Source organism: Ornithorhynchus anatinus, chromosome 10 (genome assembly GCF_004115215.2).
Source record: "Ornithorhynchus anatinus isolate Pmale09 chromosome 10, mOrnAna1.pri.v4, whole genome shotgun sequence".
NCBI lineage: Eukaryota > Metazoa > Chordata > Mammalia > Monotremata > Ornithorhynchidae > Ornithorhynchus > Ornithorhynchus anatinus.
In genome coordinates, this window is record NC_041737.1 from 54,292,584 (window position 1) to 54,315,811 (window position 23,228).

General features: G+C 60.2%; 1 protein-coding gene across 1 annotated transcript; it reads left to right on the plus strand.

Moving 5' to 3' along the window:
* Nucleotides 1-1,025: 1,025 nt before the first annotated feature.
* Nucleotides 1,026-22,463, plus strand: ACVR1B (activin A receptor type 1B). The gene is made up of 9 exons (XM_029074018.1): nucleotides 1,026-1,115; nucleotides 13,428-13,667; nucleotides 14,124-14,372; nucleotides 16,288-16,518; nucleotides 17,825-17,992; nucleotides 19,350-19,506; nucleotides 19,616-19,740; nucleotides 20,094-20,224; nucleotides 21,515-22,463. Exons 2-9 carry the CDS (start codon nucleotides 13,433-13,435, stop codon nucleotides 21,638-21,640), a joined length of 1,422 nt encoding a protein of 473 aa, XP_028929851.1. The 5' UTR covers nucleotides 1,026-1,115; nucleotides 13,428-13,432; the 3' UTR covers nucleotides 21,641-22,463.
* The last annotated feature ends 765 nt before the right edge of the window (nucleotides 22,464-23,228 follow it).

A 23,228-nucleotide genomic window follows, 5' to 3' on the forward strand; every position in this document is an offset into this window, starting at 1 on the left:
TCACGATGTTGGCAGGGAACGCGCCTGCCGACTCCGACTCCCTAGTCTTTAGCCCAGTATGTTGCACCCCCCTACTGATTGTCCCCCCCGATTGGTTAATAATAATAATGTTGGTATTTGTTAAGCGCTTACTATGTGCAGAGCACTGTTCTAAGCACTGGGGTAGATACAAGGTGACCAGTTGTACCATGTAGGGCTCACAGTCTTCATCCCCATTTTACAGATGAGGTTACTGAGACCCAAGAGAAGTTAAGTGACTTGCCCAAGGTCACACAGCTAACAAGCGACAGAGGTGGATTAATAGTAATAATAATGTGGGTATTTGATAAGCGCTTGCTATGTGCAGTGCACTGTTCTAAGCGCTGGGGTAGAAATAGGGTCATCACATGGTCCCATGTGAGGCTCACAGTCTTAATCCCCATTTTACAGATGAGGGAACTGAGGCCCAGAGAAGTGAAGTGACTTTCATTCAATAGTATTTATTGAGCGCTTACTATGTGCAGAGCACTGTACTAAGCGCTTGCCTAGTGTACTAAGTGACTTGCCCACAGTCACCCAGCTGACAAGTGGCAGAGGCGGGATTCGAACCCATGACCTCTACCTGCCAAGCCCGGGCTCTTTCCACCGAGCCCCACTGGGCTCTCCTTCGCCCCGCCCTCTTCCTCGTGTCCCCTGGGGAGCGCTTTAAATTCGGCCCAAAGGGGTCGGCCCTTCCCCTTTAAGGCCGCTTCCCTTTAAAGGCGGGGAGGGCGGGGCGAGCTCGTGCGCAGGCGCGGCCGGGAGTCTCTCTCCCCCCCCCTCGGGCGGCCGAGCTCGTGCGCAGGCGCGGCCCCTCCCCGGCGGCCGCGCCTCCTCCCTCCGCGGGGCCGCGCCTGGCGGGCGGGCGGGCGGGCACGTGCGGGGCGGGCGCGCGCGCGCTGAGGGGAGGGCGGCGGCGCGCCGGGCGCGGGCGCGCGCGCTGAGGCGCTGCTGGGCTGCGGCGGCGGCGGCGGCGGCGGTTACTATGGCGGAGTCGGCCTCCTCGTCGTCGTCGTCGTCCTTCCTGCTCCTCCTGCCGCTGCTCGTCTTCCTGCTGCTGGCCGGCGGCGGCGGGGCCGGGCCCCGGGGGACCCAAGGTGAGTCCGGAGGGCCAGGCCGACCCCCGCGCCCCGGCTTCGGCGGCCCCCTCCCCCTTCCAACATGGCGGGGGACCCCCTCCCCTCACCCCCCCTCCTTCCCCTCAAGGACTGGCCGAGGGGCAGGGTCCGGGCCGTGACCCCCGGGGGGCCCTCTGGGGTCGCCTCTCTCTCCTCATCATCCCCCCTCATGCTCTCTGGTGAGCGCTGTGCCCTCTTCTAAACGCTGAGTAACCGCCCCCCGGCTGGGGGAAGGCTCCCGGGCCCGCCTCCCTCCTCCTGGTCGGGGTGTCGGACCGCCTGGCCACGACCCCTGCCCTCGAGGTGTGCTCGGGGATTAGCTATTTATTGCCCAGGGGCCCTTCCCCGCCGCCTAGTACGGCGCTCTGCGCACATTAAGCGCTCAATAAATAGGACCCAGTACACGGGGAGGTGTTTACAGGCGGGGGGGGGGGAGACGCTCTCCCCCCTCCCCTCCTTCGTTCCCTCAGTCGTATTTATTAAGCGCTTCCCGTGGGCAGAGCACTGTGCTAAGCGCTACGTGGCTCAGTGGAAACACCCCGGGCTTGGGAGTCGGAGGTCATGGGTTCGAATCCCGGCCCTGCCACTCGGCAGCTGGGTGACTGTGGGCGAGTCGCTTCTCTGGGCCTCAGTTCCCTCATCTGTAAAATGGGAATGAACACTGTGAGCCTCACGTGGGACCACCTGATGGCCCTGCATCTCCCCCAGCGCTTAGAACAGTGCTCTGCACATAGTAAGCGCTTAACCAATACCAACATTATTATTATAGTACAAATACCAACATTATTATTATTCTTATTACAGCACAACAATAAAGTGACATTCCCTGCCCACACGAGCCTTCCCCACTCATCCTTAAGGGGAAAGAAGAGAGATGGCTTGTGGCAGGTTCTCTGGCCCTGGGATGGATTTGTTCCGTGGAGCCGAGACTGAATGTCAGTTCTTTGTTCCCTTAGCTAAGCACCTCATGGTTTTTGGAGGAGGGTGTGCGTGTGTGTGTGTGTGTGTGTGTGTGTGTGTTTTTTCCTTCCCCCTTCTCTGTGGCATTGTGTAACCCCGCCTGCCGTGAGGCCGTCTGGAAGGTGGGTGAACAGGTCCTGCCCGGTATTAGCTCGTTGTGGGCAAGGAATGCATCTGTTTATTGTTATCTCGTCCTCTCCCGAGTGTTTAGGACAGTGCTCTGCACACAGTAGAAACGAATGTATCGGCGGGGAGGAAAGCGATGCACTGTGCAAGACGACATTTCCCCCCACCCCCGGGTGGGTGCGAGGTTGGAGGGGCTGGAGCCTGAGCATTCTGGAAAAAGTACCCGCTGGAATAATGGTGGTGTTTGTTAAGCGCTTACTATGTGCAGAGCACTGTTCTAAGCGCTGGGGGAGATACAGGGTCATCAGGTCGTCCCACGTGGGGCTCACAGTCCTCAACCCCATTTGACAGATAAGGTCACTGAGGCCCAGAGAAGTGAAGTGACTTGACCACAGTCACCCAGCTGACAAGTGACAGAGCCGGGATTCCAACCCATGACTTCCGGCTCCCAAGCCCGGGCTCTTTCCACTGAGCCACGCCGCTTCTAGAGCAGAGTCCAGGAAGACAGGGTTAAAGGTCACCTGGGCCAAGGTACGCGCTTGGTGACTGACACCTCGGAAGTTGGCATCCGGGGGTGTGGGGGGTTCTGATGTGGTCAGGGGTTTCCACCCGGCCTTCCCTAGAGAGGTCATTTTCTTCTTCTTTAACCTGACCTGTTGTGAAGGGGGTATTGTTCACATTCTCTAACTTTCCAAGGAAGAATGTGTGTGTGTGTGTGTGTGTGTGTGTGTGTTGGGCCCCCTTTCTGTTTGTCGGACAGTCAGACGGAGCACCCGTCAAGCATTCTTGGAGGCCTCTAAACTTGGCCAGACAGCCCAATTTTTCTTTTCCCTTTCTTCCCCGCCCTCCCCCCGACCCCAGGCCCTTGCCAGGGTCGGGTGCACCGGAAATCCCGGTTGCAAAAGGACCCGAGTGAAACGTCAGTTCTGGAAAAGCCAAAGCCCAGGGCCACGGCGAGGACACCCGAAGGCGCCCGGGCCTGCCCGGCTCCCGGCAGGGTGCCGCCGGCGGGAGGAGAGTGCGATGCCGGTCCGTGTGGTGAGCGCCCACTCTCTGATGAGCCTCTCAGGTGGGGCCAAGGGACCAAAATGCAGACGAGGGAAGAGTTTCCAGCCCAATAAGGAAGTGACCTGGCCCCAGGACCGAAGTCCCAGCCTAGGCGTCCTGGTTCTGAATGCCCTCCTGGCTTTTACAGCCTACAGTTAAATGCCGTGTAGTAATAATAATAATAATGGTATTTGTTAAGCGCTAACTATGTGCCCCGCACTGTTCTAAACACTGAAGTAGATACAGGCTTACCAGGTTGTCCCACGTGGAGCTCACAGTCTTAATCCCCATTTCACAGATGAGGTCACTGAGGCACAGTGAAGTTAAGTGACTTGCCCAAAGTCACACAGCTGACAAGAGTCGGAGCCGGGATTAGAACCTATGACCTCTGACTCCCAAGCCCCTGCTCTTTCCATTAAGCCACGCTGCTTCTCACTGAAGGGGTAAAGCAATAATCATAATAATCATGCTATTTGTTAAGCACTTACTATGTGCTACTCCAAGAAGCCTTCCCTGACTAAGCCCTTCTCTCCTCTTCTCCCATTTCCTTCTGCACCGCTCTTACTTGCTCCTTCATTCATCCTCTCCCCCATTCCCACAGCACCTACGTATATATCTGTGAATCATGTATTTATCTACCTGTTTATTTATATTAATGTCTTCCTCCCTCTCTAGACTGTGAGCTCGTTGTGGGCAGGAATATGTCTGTTATATTATACTCTCCCAAGTGTTTAATACAGTGCCTGGCGCACAGTAAGTGCTCAATAAATACGATTGAATGAATGACTGCCAGGCACCGTGCAGAGTCCTGGGTAGATACAAGGTAATCGAGTTGGGCACAGTCCCTGTCCCACATAAGACTCCAAGTCTCAATCCCCAGATTACAAGTGAGGTAACTGAGGCCCAGAGAAGTGAGTGACTTGCCCGAGGTCACACGGCAGAAAGGTGGCGGAGCTGGGACTAGAACCCAGGTCCTTCTGACTCCCAGGCCCGTACTCTATCCACTAGGCCACACTGCTCCTCCGCAGAGTGGCCCAGTAGAAAGAACCCAGGGCCAGGAGTCGGGAGACCTGGGTTCTAATTCCAGCTCAGCTGGGTGAGCACAGGCAAGTCGCTTGGCTTCTGTGCCCGTTTTCTCGCCTGTAACATGGGGATGAAATGGTGATAATCGTAATTGTATTTAAATGCGACTGTGTATCAAGCACTCTGCTGAGCACTGGGGTCGATAGAAGCTAATCAGGTTGGACACAGTCCCTGTCCCATTTGGGGCTCACAGTCTTAATCCCCATTTTACAGATGAGGTCACTGAGGCCCAGAGAAGTGAAGTGACTTGCCCAAGGTCACCCAGTAGACAGGTAGCAGAGCCGGGATTAGAACCCAGGCCCTTCTGCCTCCCAGGCCCATGCTCTATCCACTAAGCCTCCCTCCCCCTTAGACGGTGAACTCCATGAGAGTCAGGAACATTGTTTGGGATGGGTAGTGGTACTGAGAAGCAGGGTTGTCTGGGAGTCAGAAGGACCTGGGTTCTAATCCCGGCTCTGCCACTTGTCTGCTCTGTGACTTTGGATATGTCACTTCACTTCTCTGGGCTTCAGTTACCTCATCTGTAAAATGAGGATTAAAACTGTGAGCCCCATGTGGGAGAACCTGATTACCTTGTATCTCCCCCAGCGCTTAGAACAGTGCCTGACACGTAGTAAGCGCTTAAGAAATCCTACAATTATTATTATTACTAAGAGCTTACTGTGCGCAAAGCCCTGTTCTAAGCACCTGGGGGAACTCTACACAAGTGAGAATCTGACCCGGTCCCTCGCCGTCCCGAAGGGGCTCCCAAACCACAGAAAATGATGGGTGGCATCTGCCAGGATAAGCCACCGCCCCACGAAGCAGGGGGGCACGATAAGCCCTCAGACCTGTGTTCGAGTGACGAACTGGCCGCCAAACATGAGCGAGAACTTCCAGACAGATGTTATCGCTTGGGAGAACGAACTTGGACTCGAACAAGGGGGGTGAGGGGGTGGGGCCGAGCGGACTCTCCTAATAGGGCAAGAATTCCCACCGTCTCGGAGATTTCGCCACTGGCCAAGGCCGAGGCGTGAGGAATGCTTTGGATCCGGCGTTCGGATCAGGCCGGGGAATCTGGTTTCCATTTGCAGCCCCTCGCTGACCGCGAGGGCCGTCCCCGGCGAAGCCTCTCGCCGGCCCCGGGCTCCGTCCCGCGGCCGCCACCCGCCAGGAAACCAGACCCTGGCCCCGAAACACGCGACCTCGCCGGCGCCCCCCCATCCCCCTCTTCCCTTTCCCCCTGTCCGGGGGGGCGGCTAGCAAACCGGATATATTTAGGTGCCCACTTCTGTCCTTCCCTCACCCACCGTGGGCTCCTCTTTCACCTTATCAGAGCAAAGCGCCTGCACTCAGTGGCCAGAGTGCCACTTGTCCTGAGGGTGCCCTGCCACCCAACAGATTCCAGATCATTTTAAGTCGGTTCAACTTGATCCCATTCACACCCCACACCTCCCATCCCCACCTCTGATGAGTCTCGGCCGCGCGTGCCCGGAGCAGGGCAGCGTTCCCGGATAGTTCAGAGGGCCGCAACCGGGCAAGAGGGCAGGCACACGGGCGGGAGTGACCCAACTGGTTACGTGGGTGTGCGGACTGCACCGCGCCGGTGTTGCATAAGAAGGAGAGGCCGAGGGTGACACCGGAGAGGAGAGGCTGGGAGCGGGATGTCCTGAGTGTCGGGGTGTCCCCGCGGAACCCAGGACCTGAGGTGGGAGTGGACAGGGCCAGCAGAGCATCAATAACGATGATAATAGTTATGGTATTTGCCGAGCGCTCTCTATGTGCCAGGCACTGGACTACGTACGCGGGTGGATACTAGCAAATCGGGCTGGACAGAGTCCCTGTCCCCTCTGGGGTTCAGTCTCAATCCCCATTTTACAAGTGGGTAACTCAGGACCAGAGAAGTGAAGTGACTTGCTCAAGGTCACACAGCAGACAAGTGCCGGAGCCGGGATTAGAACTCATGACCGTCTGACTCCCAGGCCTGTGCTCTATCCACTCCTCCATGCTGCTTCATGGCTGTTGGGAGAGCAACCCAATCTCTCAGGAGGCTGTGTGTCTGGCGGAAGGTCAGTCCATTGTATTTACTCAGCGCTTACTGTGTGCAGAGCACTGTACTGAGCGCTTGGGAGAATACAATATGACAGACACATTCTCTGCCCACGAGATCCCAGTTCCACCCCAGCCCATTTTGACCGGGCTTCGATTTCCCCATCTGTGAAATTAGGAGACGATAGCTGTTGTCCCTCATAGGCTGTGAACCCCATGGTGGCAGGGACCGGGTCCGGGCCGATGCTTCTGATTCTATCCCAGCGCTTAGCGCAGTATTTGGTCCCTAGTAGGCAACCTGATAGAGGTCACAGTTCTGAAGCCTCGGGAGCAGGCGGCCTGAAGAGGGGCTTCTGAGCGGGGGCGACGGGCCAACTGCCAGGCATTCACCTTGGCTTCCCGCTCTAAAATCACAGTACGTGAGGTATTTATTAATCGCTTATCGTATGCCGAACACTGTGCTAACCGCTGAGGTAGATGCGATACAGTCAGATCAGATGCAGTCCCTGTCCCCCACGGGGATCAGTCTAAGGAAGAGGAAGTCCGGGCATTCATTCATTCAGTTGTATTTATTGAGCGCTTTAATAATAATGTTAATGTTGGTATTTGTTAAGCACTTATTATGTGCAGAGCACTGTTCCAAGCGCCGGGGTAGATACAGGGTAATCAGGTTGTCCCACATGAGGCTCACAGTTAATCCCCATTTTACAGATGAGGTAACTGAGGCACCGAGAAGTTAAGTGACTTGCCCACAGTCACACAGCTGACAAGTAGCAGAGTCGAGATTCGAACTCATTACCTCTGACTCCAAAGCCCGGGCTCTTTCCACTAAGCCATGCTGCTTCTCAGTGCTTTCAGTGTGCGTCTGAGCACTTAGTACAGCCTGGCCCGTAGGAAACGTTTAACAGATACCATCGTATTCCAGATGAAGAAACTGAGGCACAAAGAAGCTAAGTGACCTGCCCGGAGTCACAGAGCCGGCAAGCGACGGAGCCGGGACTCCCCGGCCCGCGCTCTTCCCACTAGGCCAGGTCGCTGGGCCTTCCTTCCAACCATCCGTCTGGCGCCAGGAACAACAATCCCAGAATCCCGGCTCTGGGAAGGGAGACTCCCCACCTCCGCGCTGGGTCCTCTAGACAGTCTCACCCAGAATAATCAGGGCTTCAGCCCCCTGCTCTCCCTCACACCGCCTCCAAACCCATTCCGGCCTGGAGACACCACCCCCCCACTACACACACACACACACACGCACGCACACACACACACAGTCTGCTGCTGCCCTCCTCCGTCCTTCCCTCACCGTAGCCTCCCAGCTTTCCAGTCTGCACCCCCTCCCCAGGCGGATCTCCCCACACCCCCACCTTGCATAATAATAATAGTATTAAGTTCTGGGGAGATATGAGGTATTCGGGTCAGACACCATCCCTGTCTCACATAGAGCTCATGGCCTAGGTAGGAGGGAGTAGAATTCAGTCCCCATTTTACAGCTAAGTGACTTGTCCAAAGTCACACAGCAGACAGCGGCAGGGCCCGGATGAGAACCCAGGTCCTCTGACTCCCTAGGCCACGCTGCCTCTCCAGGGTAGGGACACCCCGGCTCTATCTCGCTGCCAGTCCCCTGGGAGTGTTTATTGAGCTCCCCACGCTGTGCGGAGCGCTGGACTGATCTCTTGGGAGAGGACAAGAGAGTCGGTAGACGTGATTCCGGCCCTCAAGGAGCTTTGCGCTCCGAATCTCCAGGTAGGGGAAGAAATAGAGGAGAAGGAGATGGGCGCGAGTGATCCGGGGTTGTGGGGAATGGGGGTGAGAGCAAGGTTGATGAGGATGTGGGGGGCAGGGGTAAATTAGACTGTAAGCCCGTCAAACGGCAGGGACTGTCTCTATCTGTTGCCGACTTGTTCATCCCAAGCGCTTAGTACAGTGCTCTGCACATAGTAAGCGCTCAATAAATACTATTGAAATAAATACTATTGAATGAAATTAGAGTCAATCCGGGGAGGTCCCCAGGAGGAGGAGTGAATTTTAGAAGGGCTTTGAATTTGGGACTCTCCCCCTTCTCCCTATCTCTGGGTAGAACCCGGTCAGTCATTATAGGGCATTTACTGAGTGCTTACTATGTGGCGGAGTACTGTACTAAGTGTTTGGGACCAGTAGAGAAGCAGTGTGGCCTAGTGGATAGCGCATGGCCTGGGAGTCAGAAGGACCTGGGTTCCAATCCCTGCTTCGCTACTTGTCTGCTGGGTGACCTTGGGCAAGTCACTTCACTTGTCTGGACCTCAGTGACCTCATCGGTTAAAAGGGGATTAAGACTGTGAGTTCCACATTAGACAGGGACAGTGTCCAACCCAATTTTGGATCCACCCCAGCGCTTAGTACGGTGTCTGGCACATAGTAAGCGCTTAATAAATACAGCAGTTATCACCGTGCAACAGAATTAGTAGACACGTTCCCTGCCCACAGGAGCTTACAGTCTAGAGGTACACCTGGGGCAGTGTCCAGTCAGGGTCACTCTGAGGAGGGGCAGGGGGTCGAGGCTGCCCGCGGTCTTGGGTCCGGCGGCCCTTTCCCCTCCTCGAAGCCCTGATCCGATCCCCGGCATGGCCCGGCCCCCGACCTCAGGCGGCAAGAACCCCCAGCCCAGCGCCATCTTGGGTGGCTGATCTTCCTCCCGGGCGGCCACCCCACTGGGGCTCGGACCCTCCCCGGCAGGCTGGCCGATGCCCCTCGGTCAGGGAGAGGGCTGGCAGAGATGCTGTGGCCAGCCCTCCTGGGGGCCTGCCCTCGCCCACAGCTCCACGGGGCCTCTCAGAGCACCAGCCCCATCCCCACCTCCCGCACCCCCTGCCGCTCCACTCTGTTCCCCCAAACCCAGAACGTCCAAAGGCCCCTCATTCTTCTTTCTCTGTTCCCCTCCTCTCCTCCACCTTCTCTCTCTCCTTCTCTCTCTCTCTCTCTCTCTCTTTCTCACACACACACACATATTCACACAATCCCTCTCCCTCCCTTCCCTCCCCCAACAATCCAGCCTGGGGCTCCGACCTCCCTGCCTCCTATTGACTTATGCTTAGTTCACTTTGAAGTCAGTCACACACACACACACACTCAAAAAAAAACAACGCAAAAAACACACACACTCCCTCCCCACATTCACAGCGTCCTCACACACTTATAAACTTGGGTACGAACCCAGTGGGTTCCCCTCCCCATCACACTGAGGCTCCTGCTTGCTCTTCCAGGGGCCTGGGAAGCAGAGGTGTCTTTGGCCCTGGCGACTTGGGGAGGGGGGGTGGGGGGTCGCTCGCCCCTCTGGGCGTCCAAAGAGACCTCTCCCCTCCTCCCCCCGCCCTCCTCTCTGTCGGAGAAGGCCAAGGGCTTGTTGCACAAGAACAAAGCCGTCAGTCAGTCACGCTGCAGCTCGAGGCCCCAGGCCCAGGCGGGCGGGCATGTTTGAACCGGTCTCTGGAGATGCAGGTTTCCCCATGGTGGTTGATGGAGGGGGGTGGCGGGCGAGGGGTCGGTAGGATTAGACGCCTAGCTTGTCACCTGGCTTTTTTGACTCCCCTTTGCCTCCTTCATGAAGTCCCCCTAGGTCTTCCAAACAGGAGTTTGGGGCAGCGGGGCACGATCTAACTGTCGACCTGGAGGGCCTGACCTTGGTTCCCTGGCTGCTCTGCTGGGGGACCTCCTAACCCCCCTCCACACGCACACCCCACCACCTGCTCTCTTACCTAGTGCCAACTTCACTTTTTGTCTCATATGTTGGCTGTTGTGGAAGGGGAGGGGAGACTCTGTCTCTCTGTCTCTGTCTCGCTCCCCACCCCCCAACCCTCTGTGCCACTCTTTGCTACAAGACCTCTCACTTGGATCAGAGATCAGAATTTGGGTCCCGGGACGGTTCTGTCCCCAGCTTGGACATTTCCAGGTGGGTCTGTGGGGGCCCCCTCCCCTCAGGCCCAGCTGTCAGTCTCCTTGGGCAGCCGGGCCCGAGTTCCCACCAAGAGCAGACCCCGGGGACGGACGCCTGGGCTTTTCCCCCAAACAGAGCCAGGTTCTCGGATATTGGGGTTCAGCAGCAGCGGGGGCGATGCCCCCCGCTCCCAGTCAAGCCTACCGCAGGCCTCTCCATCCAGACCCCAGCCTTCCCTGGTGGGGCCGAGCACCAAGATGATGACGCTCCGGCCCGTCGGCTCCCCCCGTCCAACCCTCCTAAAATCCCCGGATCCGCCCCCCACCACTCCCGTCCGCCAGACCAAGCTGGCCCCTGTCCTGGGGTGGGAAGGGGACGGGGGAGCGGTGAAAGCATGCTGTTGTGTCCCCCTGACTTCCAACCTCCGCTGCCCACCTCGGGAATCGGGGGGCGGGTTCGAGGCCCCGGCTGCTCTGGTTTCTCCCCACCACCCGTCCCCGCACCGCAGACATTGTCCCGACCACAGCCGGAAACCAACCCCAGAAACCACACCACCATCACCCTCGAGTCCTGCCGGGGGCTCCCGCGTCCCCACCTCCCACCCCTTCGGAGCCCAAACAGGGTTTGGGGTTCCAGGCTGCCGTGTTCCCGCTCCTCTCCTGGTGGGGAGAATGGGGGGAGGGGGAAAAACACGTCGGGGGAGGGGGGGTGGGGTTGGGCGTGAGCTTGTCTGGCTCATGAAATCTGACCCAGACCTCCACCACCGCCCCTCCACAAACACACACACTCTCTTTTTCTCTCTCACACACACACACACATATACATCCAACCCTGAATGTCCGCAGACTCATACATATACACAGGCTCACACACTGTGTCTGTCTGGAGAGTGTTCATTCAGTATTTGTTGAGCGCTTACTATGTGCAGAGCACTGTACTAAGTGCTTGGGAAAGTACAGTACAGCAAAAAGAGAGACAATCCCTGCCCACCACGAGCTCATAGGGGAGACAGGCATCAATACAAGTAAATGGACATCAATGGAAATAAAATTGCAGATATATACATAAATGCTTTGGGGCAGGGAGTGGGGAAAAGAGCCAAGGGAGCAAGTCAGGGGGACTCAGAAGGGAGTGGGAGATGAGGAAAAGTGGGGTTTAGGCTGGGAAGGCCTCTTGGAGGAGATGTGACTTCAGTTAGGCTTTGAAAGTAGGGAGGGCAGTTACCCGGCCCTTAGGACCCCTCGGCTCCAAAGAGTCCTCCAGCCTGCCGCTGGGTCTCCCCTTCCCGTCGGTCTAGCAGATGGCGAGGGAGCGGCTCATACCGGAGCACTGTGCCGAGCGCTCACCGGGGTCACCCAGGTAAATGGGACCGGAGCCCGAGTGAGACCCGTCGTCAGGGGAGAGTTAGCGCAAGGCCGCCGTCTTCGAGGAGAACACGGGTCCCACCTGTTCGGGCCCCGGAAAATGGAGTCAGGTGGAGAAAAGAGGAGGGGGTTGTCAGTCAGTCATTCAGTTGTACTTACTGAGCTCTCACTGTGTGCAGAGTACTGTACTAAGAGCTGGGGAGAGAACAATACTACAATAAGTAGACACATTCCCCATCAGGCAGTTATATTTATTGAGCGTTTACTGTTTGCAGAGCACTTTACTTAAGTGCATGAGAGTATAATAAAATAATAAACAAACACATTCCCTGCCCACAATGAGCTCACAGTCTAGAGAAGGAGACAGACCTCAATACAAATAAATAAAATGACAGATATGTATGTAAGGGCTCTGGGGCCGAGCCGGGGGGGATTAATAAAGGGAGCAAGTCAGGGCGACGCAGAAGGGAGTGAGAGAAGAGGAGAGGGAGGCTTAGTCAGGGAAGGCCTCTTGGAGGCGATGGGCTCTCAATCGGGCTTTGAGGCGAGGGAGAGTGATCGTCTGTCGATGAGGAGGAAGGGCGTTTCAGGCCAGAGGCAGGACGTGGGCGAGAGGTCGGCGGAGAGACAGACTGTCCCACCCCGATAGTCAGATGGCGAACTTCACTGTCGGCGGCGCGCGCTTGCGTTCGCATGTGTGTCTGTCTGTCCAACCTTTCTCCGAGCAGCTCCCGGCCCCGGCCTTGATCCCGAACATCACGCCAGCAGGGCCGGGGCCGTTTACCCAGCCCATCTGGGATGGGACAGGCCCCCCCCACCCCCGCCCCCAAACCGACCCGGGAGAGATTTCACCACTCTGCCTCTTTCCTGTCTTACGGCAAGACCGTGTTAGAAACTTCCCAGAAATAACGAGCCCCGCGTGGGGGGGTGTGGGCGTGTGTGTGTGAGAGAGAGAGTGTGCGTGCGAGCGGGTGCCAGGATGACTCACCGCGCGGGAGCCCAGGCATCCAGCAGGGTCTCGTCCGCCCAAAGTCCGCGACCGCCGGGCTCCGGCCCCCTCCCGCCCGACCTCTCCCCGCCCCACCCCCGGCCCGCTGGTTCTCAGAATATCCCGCCTCCGGGTTGTCGCTCTTCCCTTTCCCTCTTCTCAAAATAGCCCCAGGCGCCGTGACTCTGGCTTGGGGGGTGTGGGGGGAGGGCCGCTAGGCCTCGGGACTTGGGGAGCCGGGGCAGCCGGCACCTCGGGCAGGGGTCTGAGCCCCAGAGGTCTGCCAGGTGGGCGGCTCCGGCGCGTCCCCACCTCTCCGTCCCTCTGGGTCTTCACCCGCATAAGGGGACCAAGCAGACCTGCCTCTGCTGCTGTGAGTGCGCTCTGCGGAGAGGAGAGAGAGATGCTCTGACAGCCTAAAGGAGACACCTCAGATGGTTGCTCTTTACCCTCAGTGGCGCGCACACTCTCTTTCTTTCTCTCGTTCCCCTCACTCAGAACCATGCTTGTCCAAAAATGTAAATCCCCCCCTCATTATTTATCTGGCTCCTATGAGGAGGCAGGAAAGCCTGAGTTCCTCTTGATGCTTCGGGGTAAAGGTGACGGTGGGATCAGGCCTAAGGGCCAAGAGGAGCCGAGAGACCCTGCCCCTTCCTGTCACCGTGCGTCATCCCTATCACCCCCCAGCCAAGCCAGCCCCCCCCCCCCCCCCCAGGATAGCAGGCGCGTGTTCGCAGGGCGAAGTCATCTCCCCAGCGCCAACCCCAGCCCCGCTCCGTTCCCCACAGCGCTGATGTGTTCGTGCACCAGCTGCAACCAGGCCAACTACACGTGTGAGACGGACGGGGCCTGCATGGTCTCCATCTTCAACCTGGAGGGCCTGGAGCACCACGTCCGCACCTGCATCCCCGCCGTCGAGCTGGTGCCCGTCGGGAAGCCCTTCTACTGCCTGAGCTCCGAGGACCTGCGCAACACCCACTGCTGCTACTCCGACTTCTGCAACAAGATCGATCTGACCGTGCCCAGCGGTGAGGGCCGCCCCGGTCCCCTACCCCCGGGAGCAGCTGAGCGCAAAGTCTGGGGGGAAGGGAGGCCGGTCGGGGAGGGATATGGGGTGAGCTTTGGCATCGAGCGCTTAGTACACAGAAAACGCTCAATAAGTACGAATGAATGAATCTTTGCCACCGGGGGGTGGGTGCAATTGCTGGGTTGGGCTATGGTGGGGCCAGCCGAACCTTCACTCGTGGGCATCCGTCTCCAGGAAGGGATCAAGAGAGATGCTAGGGCTAGGGGGCTGCCAGAGACGTCGAGAGCTTGAAGCCGGACCCGGGGCTGTGACTGGGGGTTGGAGCGGGTGGGTCCCTGGAGGAGAGATGGGGCAGGGAGCTTCGGTTTACAAAGTCCAAGGACCTCCGCGGGGCAGGTGGTGGGCCCTAGGGGGTGGAAGGGCCTGACGTCCCCTCTCCCCTGATCCCTCTGCCCAGGACACCTCAAGGAGAACGAGCAGCCATCCACCTGGGGCCTGGTGGAGCTGGTGGCCATGATCGCAGGCGCCATCTTCCTCTTCTTCATCATCACCATCGTCATCGTCTCCATCTTCCACCACCACCAGCGCGTCTACCACAACCGGCAGCGCCTGGACATGGAGGACCCGTCCTGTGAGATGTGCCTGGCCAAAGACAAGACCCTCCAGGACCTCGTCTACGACCTGTCCACCTCGGGCTCCGGGTCAGGTACGGTGCCGTCGGGGGCCGCCGGGACTCGCCCGGGAGGGCTCCGCTCGCCCCAGCGCCCGCTGGGTCACGGGGTCACCCGTCTGCCCAGTCCCGGCTCGTCCAGGTTCCCAGAAAAGTGCCCGGCTCCAGCCGGCACCGCCAAAGGGGACGGGTCTTCGTGCCCACCTGCTTCTGGTGGCAGATGATTAGTCCGGGAGGCCCCAGGTGGGGCACTCGGGAATGCAGATGTTGGCACGGCGGGCGGGTGCCTGGTGAATCATTGACCGGGGCCTGCTTGCCCCGGGACTTCGGCCTGATGGGGCAGGGCCGCCGGGCTTCCCACAGCTCGGCTGCCCCCCGCCGAGTCTGGGATCGTGGCTCAGGCGCCTGGTGGGCTCCTCCCACCCCTTCCCCCGGGGAGCCCAAAGTCCTTATTGATCATTTTTTTATTAATAATAATAACTGTGGTACGTGTTGAGCGCTTGCTGTATGCCCGGCACTGTGCTAATGCCAGGGTAGATAGGGTATAGGCAGAGCAGATGTTCCCTGCCCTACGGGGCCCGCAGTCCAAGAGGGAGGGAGTACAGGTATCAATCCCCATTTTCCGGGTGAGGAGACAGAGGCCTAGAGAAGTGACGGGACTCGGGCGAGGCACTCAGCCGGGAAGGGGCGGAGACGGGAGCAGGTCAAGTGTGTGGGGGCGGGGGCGTTGACACGGGGCTGCCGTGCGGCCCGGCTCCGCCTCCGCCCCCGCCCCACGGTGGGCAGCCTCTCCCCGCTGCCTCTGGGCCCAAGGGGTGGGAGCCGGGCCTGCCCTGGGGTCCCACGCTCAGATGTGGGCACGCGGTAGGCAGCGCTCTGCTGCGATGCCCGGCCTGGACGTGGACGGACGCCCACGGGTGGCACTTCGTGGCATCGGCCCTGCTGCCACCCTAGCTGGGGCAGGTTGCGGTGGCCGTCGGGAAGGCATTTTGATGAAGGGCAGAAAACACAGGCTGGTGGTGGGGGGCCCGCCCCCCGGGGCCTTGCTCTCGAAGCTGAACGTGCCCTTTGGGAGCGACCCGACGTTAGTAGGGGAGGGAGGGAGGTTACCCAGGCAGCTGCTTCCCCTGCTCCGTTCCCAGTCCAGGGGAGGGGCCTGGAGCCAAAATGTCGGTCTCGAGCTTCAGCCGCTGCTTCGATTAAGCTCTGCAGCGGGGGCTTCGAAGCGCGAGCTGTATTTAAAAGACGCATATTTTTAGAAGGTGAGAAAGCAAGGGGGGCCGGGTGGAAGAATATCGCGGCTCATTCTCTCCAGCGAGGGAGCTGGGTGGTTAGCGCGGGCGGCAGCGGCCTGCTCCCAACCCTCGACTGCGAGACCTGGGTCACGTGTGTCCGTCTGCCCCCCGCCGCTTTCCCCCGCCTGGAAAATCGGGGCAGTCGGAGTCGCTCCGAGAGCGGGGCGCGGGCGAAGCCGGCAGGGGTTGCCGCCGGCTGGTGATCCTTGGTGCTGAGGCTGCTTGAATGAGCTGATTTGGCAGGGGGAAGGGGAGGCGTGTTCCCCAAATTGGGGGCTGTTTGGCCCGAGCCACTGGTCGTCTGGCTCCCGTCACCTGCTTAGAGTGTCCCCTGCTCCCCCCGTCCCCACTCCAGGGAGAGGCGAAGTTAGGGTCTGTCCTCTGGACTCTGATCGCGGCCTCTCTCCGGCCGGGTCTAGTTAAAAAGTCTCTTGGGAGACCGTTGACCTCTCTCCCGATCCGGGGGCGACCCGGAGCTCCCTCACCCGCCCAGGGACCCATCCTCCTACTTGGACCAGACCCCTATCTTTGCCTGGGGGCGCCGCTCCCTCGTCGGGGAGAGGAGGAGGGACGGGGTGGCCGGGGACCACCGCCTGTGGGTTTTCAAGCCGTCCCCCTCCCCGCCATCCGCCCCCATCTCCATCCTCGCCCAGCAGGGCTGCCGCTGTTTGTCCAGCGCACGGTGGCCCGGACCATCGTCCTTCAGGAGATCATCGGCAAAGGCCGGTTCGGAGAGGTGTGGCGTGGCCGGTGGCGTGGGGGCGACGTGGCCGTCAAGATCTTCTCGTCGCGGGAGGAGCGGTCCTGGTTCCGGGAGGCCGAGATCTACCAGACCGTCATGCTGCGCCACGAAAACATCCTCGGCTTCATCGCCGCCGACAACAAAGGTAACGGGTGGCCATTCGGGGAGGTGAGGCGGGTGGCCATCGTAAGGCTCGGACGGCCACCCCCCCGGACTGAGCGCCGGGTGGACACGGGGTGGGAGTCCCCCTCGGTGTGGCCCCGCACGGGAGGCCACGCTGTCCCGTTGATAGTAATAATAACTGCGGTATTTGTTAAGCGTTTATTACGTGCCAAGCACCGTCTTAAGCACTGGGGTAGACGCAAGATCATCAGGCCCCACACAGGGCTCACAGCTTAAGCAGGAGAGAACAGGGATTGAAGCCCATTTTGAAATTGAGGGAACCGAGGCCCAGAGAAGTGAAGTGACTCACCGTGCTCCCCCCGAAGATGGTCCCGGGTGTCCGCTCGGGGACCCCTCCTCCCACCGACCCTCACTCCGCTCTCCTGTTGGCACGACCCGGTCGGGGCGTCCTGCCCCCAGGGGTCCCTCCCCTTGGTCCTCGTCCCCCGCTCCGGCGAGGTCCCCAGGGTTCCGGCTCCCCCGGGGGCTTGTCCTAACTGACTCTCGTCCTGGGTCCGAACCATCTCTCCGACCCATCCATGTGAATCTGAATCTGCCCCCTTCCCCCAGCCGGCCCCTAATCCCAGTCTAGTCTGGGCGTGTGGTAGGGGCGGGCTGGCAGGCTCACTCTCCCCCGTCCCACCTCCCCCTCCTCTTCCACCACTGTTTCTGCCGGGTCCCCACCCCGACCCTCAGCTTGGAGGTGACCATTCAACCCTTATGATGGCGGAACGTGGTTTGGGGGGGCTTCCCTCTTCCCCTCCCTCTAAACCCCCCTCGAGACTCCTTCCCCTCCACCGTCCCCATCCCGATAGCAGTACCCAAAACTCCCGTTCCCAGGGCCGGGCGAGGACATCAGTGCCACAGGAAGTCAGGTGTGGACTCCGACCCCAGTGATGGGGGTGGGGTGGGAGGCAGGAGGCCCAGAGGAATGGGGAGGGGAGGGCCAGAGGGCACCGTCCAGCTCACTGCATGAGACTGACCGTGCCAGGGCTGGGCAGGGGGGAGCCGACCCCTGGCCCGGGCAGGTTGGGTCCGGATGCCCAGGCCCCATTACCCGCCCTACTTCACTCAGACCGTCGGACCTCCGTGAACAAAGTGTGTTTGTTCAGCCAACCGAGATTCTGGTTTCCTTCTGCGCACCCCTCCCGTTGACACATTTCCCCACCGGCGCACACGCGTATACGAACACGTTACCCTTCCTATCGTCGTCCCCGTCACTTGGACACGCGTGGGTGCACGCGTAACCCCTCTGTCCCCATCCTCCCCAACCCCGGTTCCTGCTGCAGATAACGGCACCTGGACCCAACTGTGGCTCGTCTCCGACTACCACGAGCACGGCTCCCTGTTCGACTACCTGAACCGCTACACGGTGACCATCGAGGGCATGATTAAGCTGGCGCTGTCGGCGGCCAGCGGGCTGGCGCACCTGCACATGGAGATCGTGGGCACACAGGGTAAGGGGGCCCGGGGCCGGTCCCGGGTGGGGCAGTGGCAGATCTGGGCTGGACGAGCCGGTCGGTCAATGAGTCAATCAGTGGTGTTTATTGAGCACCTACCGTGCGCAGAACACTGTACGAAGCACCCGGGAGGGGATAGTGCAGTGGAGTCTGGAGACATGATCGCTGCCCACAAAGAGGTTACCGTCTACAGTGGGCGGCAAGGCAGGTGTTAAATTACAGATTAGGGAAGTGGCAGAGGCTAGGGAAGTGGTCATAAGTGCCGTAGGGCTGAGGGTGGGGTGACTAACAAGTGCTCAAGGGGGACAGATCCAAGTGCACAGGTGATAATAATAATACTAATTATGGTATTTGTTAAGCGCTTACTGTTTCCCAAACACTGTTCTAAGCGCTGGGATAGATACAAGGTTATCAGGTTGTCCCACCTGAGGCTTACCGTCTTAATCCCCATTTTCCAGATGAGGTCACTGAGGCACAGAGAAGTAAAGTGACTTGCCCAAAGTCACACAGCTGACAAGTGGCGGAACTGGGATTAGAACCCACGTCGTCTAATTTCCAAGCCCGGGCTCTTTCCTCAAAGCCACGCTGCTTTAGGGAGAAGGAGTGAAACGAGGATCTCTTGGAGGAGATGGGATTTTAGGAGAGTTTTGAAGGTGGAGAGAGTTATGGTCTGTCATATATGAAGGGGGAAGGAGTTCCGGGCCGGAGGGAGAGTATGGGCAAGGGGTTGACGAGATAGACTAGATGGAGGTACATCGAGTAGGTTGGCGTTGGAAGAGCAAAGCGTGAGGTCTGGGTTGAGGTGGGAAATCAGGAGAGGTACAAGGGGGAGAGCTGATGGAGGGTCTTAAAGCCTATAGTAAGGAGTTTGGTGTGGAGGTGGATGGGCAAGCGCTGGAGATTCTTGAGGAGTGGAGAGACGTGGATTGAATGTTTCGTAGAAAAATGATCCGGGTGGCAGAGTGAAGTACGGACCGGAGCGGGAGAGACAGGAGGCTGGGAAATCAGCGAGGAGGCTGATGCAGTAGTCGAGGCGGGATAGGATAAGGGCTTGGATCAGCGTGGGAGCGGTTTAGACGGAGAGGGAGGGTAAGGGCCTGGAGCTAAGCTACTTGGCCAAGGTAGAATGAACAGGATTGGGGGACGGTCCAGGAGACGAGCCAGAGGGGCTGCACCCGGCTCCAGACCCTAGCCAGGCGATGTCCAGCCTTCCCGTCTGACGGGTGGCCCCAGCGGCTGCTTCGACCCCTGCACTCTCCCATTCCCGCTCCCCACTCCGATCCCGGTCGTCCTCCCCCTCCCTCCCCCCGATCCCAGTCCCCACCCTGATCCCGGTCTCCTCCTCGTCGCCCAGGAAAGCCGGGCATCGCGCACAGGGACTTGAAGTCCAAGAACATCCTGGTGAAGAAGAACGGGATGTGCGCCATCGCCGACCTGGGCCTGGCCGTGAGGCACGACTCCGTCACCGACACCATCGACATCGCCCCTAACCAGCGGGTGGGGACCAAGCGGTAGGACCGGGACCCCGGGCCGGCGAGACGGGGGAGAGGGGCGGGATGCCCCACCGGGGGAGGTCACGCCAGGACTCACCTCCCCCGATCTCGTCTCCGGCGGCTCCAGGTACATGGCCCCCGAAGTCTTGGACGAGACCATCAACATGAAGCACTTTGACTCCTTCAAGTGTGCCGACATCTACGCGCTGGGGCTGGTGTACTGGGAGATCGCTCGCAGGTGCAGCTCAGGAGGTGGGTCCGTCCCGGCCGGGCCGCCCGGGCTCCGAGGTTGGGAGGATGGGCCGGGGGGCTGCCCCCGGGCAGGTCGGGCTGAGACGAACAGTGACATCCCCGTACCCCCCTTCCCGGCCGGAGGATGTGACTGGGCCAGCAACGCCTGCTGGGAAGAATCAGACTGAGGAAGCTCAAGTCGGGCACCCCCCACCCACCCCAGTCTTCGTGCCCTCAGCCTCTCCTACAGGGCCCCGGGGGATGGCAGCCCCCTTGCAGAGGAAGGAGCTGGGGGGTGAGGGTGCTGCTCGCCTCGTGGTTTCCCTGAATGGCATCTCACAGCCCCCTTCCCGCCCATCCCCTCCCCTACCCAGGGATCCATGAGGAATACCAGCTGCCCTACTACGACCTCGTGCCCTCTGACCCCTCCATTGAGGAGATGCGGAAGGTCGTGTGTGACCAGAAGCTGCGGCCCAACATCCCCAACTGGTGGCAGAGCTATGAGGTAAAGGGGTCCCTCCTGCACCCCGCCACATCACCCCCTCCCCCGCCAGGGCGCTCACAAGCAGGGCTGTGCCTCGGGGCTCACCAGCCGGCAGCCTGGGCGTCCACGGGTGAGGGGACCGGAAGGGGTTGCTATAGAGCCCGTACCTTCACCCATCTGGGTGGCCCGGGGTTAGGGGATGGACCGTTCCCAGCTTTGGGGGGAGACATCGACTGATGAAGATAAGCAGGGAGGTCCCTGAGCCCATCCTTACACACACACACACACACACCCCCCACGCCTAGAATGAGTGCCAGGCTGGACGGAGGGTGAGGGCCAAACGGGGAAGACCGCCCAGCCGAGAGGGAGGCGAGCGGCAGCCCTCAACTTGGAGTTGAGGGGTGACCGGGGCCGTGGAGGCAGAGGGTGTAGGCCGCCGGGGCAGCGAGCTGGGTCATGCGGCATCTCCCGGTTGCTCAACTGGCTTCTGTGAACCTTGGGCAGGCGCATGGGCCACTGCTCCAGGGCATGTTTTTCCCCTTTGCCAGGGCCGTCCGGCTCTGGTTTATCTCCAGCTGGCACCAGGGGGGGGTTGTGCACGCTCTCCCTGCATTTTCCAGCTTCTTTATGGACCACGAATTGGTCACCACCCAGGGGGCATCTTAGGGGTGGACGGGGCGCCTCCACCATCTCCTGATGCCCCACCTCTGGTGGGTGCGGGGGTCTCCAGCTGTCGGGCTCTGAGGGCACAGCCGGGCACACGCACGTATATTCCTATGATTGGGCTTTTATCAGTCAGTCGATCATATTTATTGTGCACATACAGTGTGTGCTTAGCAGAGCACAGGTCTGTGAGTCAGAGGACTTAGGTTCTAATGTTTGCTCCACCACTAGTCCACAGTGACCTCGGTTGAGTCACTTCACTTCTCTGGGCTTCAGTTTCCTCATCTGCAAAATGGGGATTCAATCCCCGATCTCCTTCCTTCTTGGCCCCCGTGTCCCATGTGGGACCCGATTATCGTGTGTCTACCCCAGTGCTCGGTACAGTGTTGCGTGGTGTATAAACTCCCTTTTCTGTTTGTCTAATGGTATTCAAGCGCTTACTGTGTGCTGGGCACCGTTCTGAGTGCTGGACCCTGTAAGCCCTTAACAAGTATCTCGAGTATTCTTATTATCGCTAAGCGCTGGGGAGAGGAACTAGAACAGAGTTGGCAGACACGTCTCCCGCCGGCATCCCGGCCTCGCCCCTCGCCTGGGCGGGGTGGAGGGCGAGGGAGGGCTTGTGACGGGGCCTCTGCTCCCCTCCGCCAGGCGCTGCGGGTGATGGGGAAGATGATGCGGGAGTGCTGGTACGCCAACGGTGCCGCCCGCCTCACGGCCCTGCGCATCAAGAAGACGCTGTCCCAGCTCAGCGTGCAGGAGGACGTGAAGATCTAGCCGGGCCGCCGCCCACCCGCCGCCCACCACCGGGACGGGGCGGCGGGCCCCTTCCTCTCAGCCGCCGTGCCGAGCAAGACGCCGGGGCAGCCTGGCTCCCCCACTCGGGGCGGGCCGGGCGGGGTGTGAGACCCGGACTCCTCTTCTACCCACCCCTCCTCCCGTCAGCATGAAGACTTGAGGGATCCTTGGCGGCGGAGGAGGGGCGTCTCGGGCACCCTACCCGCCCGGCCCCCGAGGGGAGCCGGGGCCGCCGGGCCTCCGGGCGGCGGGGGAGAGTCGGCACGGCCGGGTCCCTGCCCCTCCCGGGGCTTTTATCGCGGACCGGCCCCCCCCTCCGCCGGAAAGACCGCGGGGCCCGGGGAGGGGTCGTCGCGCGTGCCGGTCGTGCCGGCCGGATGTGTGCATGAGCCACGAGCGGGGTGTGTCTTCCCTTTGTGCCTAGCCCGTGCCACACTCTTTCGCGTGCGTGCGTGTATGTGTGCGTGTGTGCGTGTCTGTGTCTGTCGGTCAGGGGGTTGGGGGGGAGGGGGTGGCGGGTGCACACGTATGTACTCGAGCTTCTCGTGCATGAGCCGGCGGCCGGGGGAGCCGCGCCCTCCCGGTCCGCTCGGGACTCCGGGGTCTGGGCCGCTCTTCCGTCCGGCCGCCGCGCCCTCCCCACTCCCCCCACCCGCCCCCTCCCCGTGGGACTTTTGAGGGGAGGGGGTCTCCCGGCTCAGGGGAGATCCCGGGCCGGACTCCACGCGGCGGGCCGGATGAGCGCCCCCTCCACGCCCCCTCGCGGGGGCCGCGGTGTACATTTTGGGGGGCGGGGGGTGGGGCTGGGGGGGGCGGGGCTGCATGGGTGTCGTCGTCGTCGTCGTGGATAACCAATCAGGGTGGCTTGCGGGTGAGGAGACGTCACAGCCATTCGGGGACCCCCCCCCCCCCCCCCCCCGCCCCCCCGTGGGGGGAGTGGGCGGAACCAAGCCTCCCGTTCACCTGAAAGGGAGCATCGTTGGGGGTGGTCCTTGGGCTCCGCCTCTCTTGGGTACATGCGCACTCTGAAGCCATAACTTTTAACTGGAGTGGTTTGATGATGATTTTATTTTATTTTCGTTTTTGTTTTGTTTTCTTGGGAGGGTCTGGATTTTAAACTTTTTTTAATGCCGTACTTTGTAAAACAGAAATCTCTCTCTCTCTCTGTGATTACCTCTCAGCCTGTTTGTTTTTAAAGAAATCACTGCGAAAAGGACAAAAAAAAAAAAGGGAAAAAAAAAAGGGCGCCCAAAACGCACAGAGCCTGATCAACACACTGGAACCGTCTCTCCCTTGAGCCCTGCCCGATCCCGTCGTCGGCCGTGGGGGAGGTCGCGGCCGGCTCCCCCAGCCCACCTCCACTGCCCCCTTCCCCACCTCCCGGGCGGCGAAGCTGTGAGTTCTTGGTGCCGGGCGGACCAGGGGCCGGCGGGGGTCCTTCGCATCCCCCCGACCCAGTCCCCCGGGGCTGTGGGAGCGCAGCCGAGCCCTGCCCCCCTTCTGCTGCTGCCCCCCAAAAGCAAAGTCCTAGAGGTGACTTAGACCTCGAAGCCTCAGGGTTCAAAAT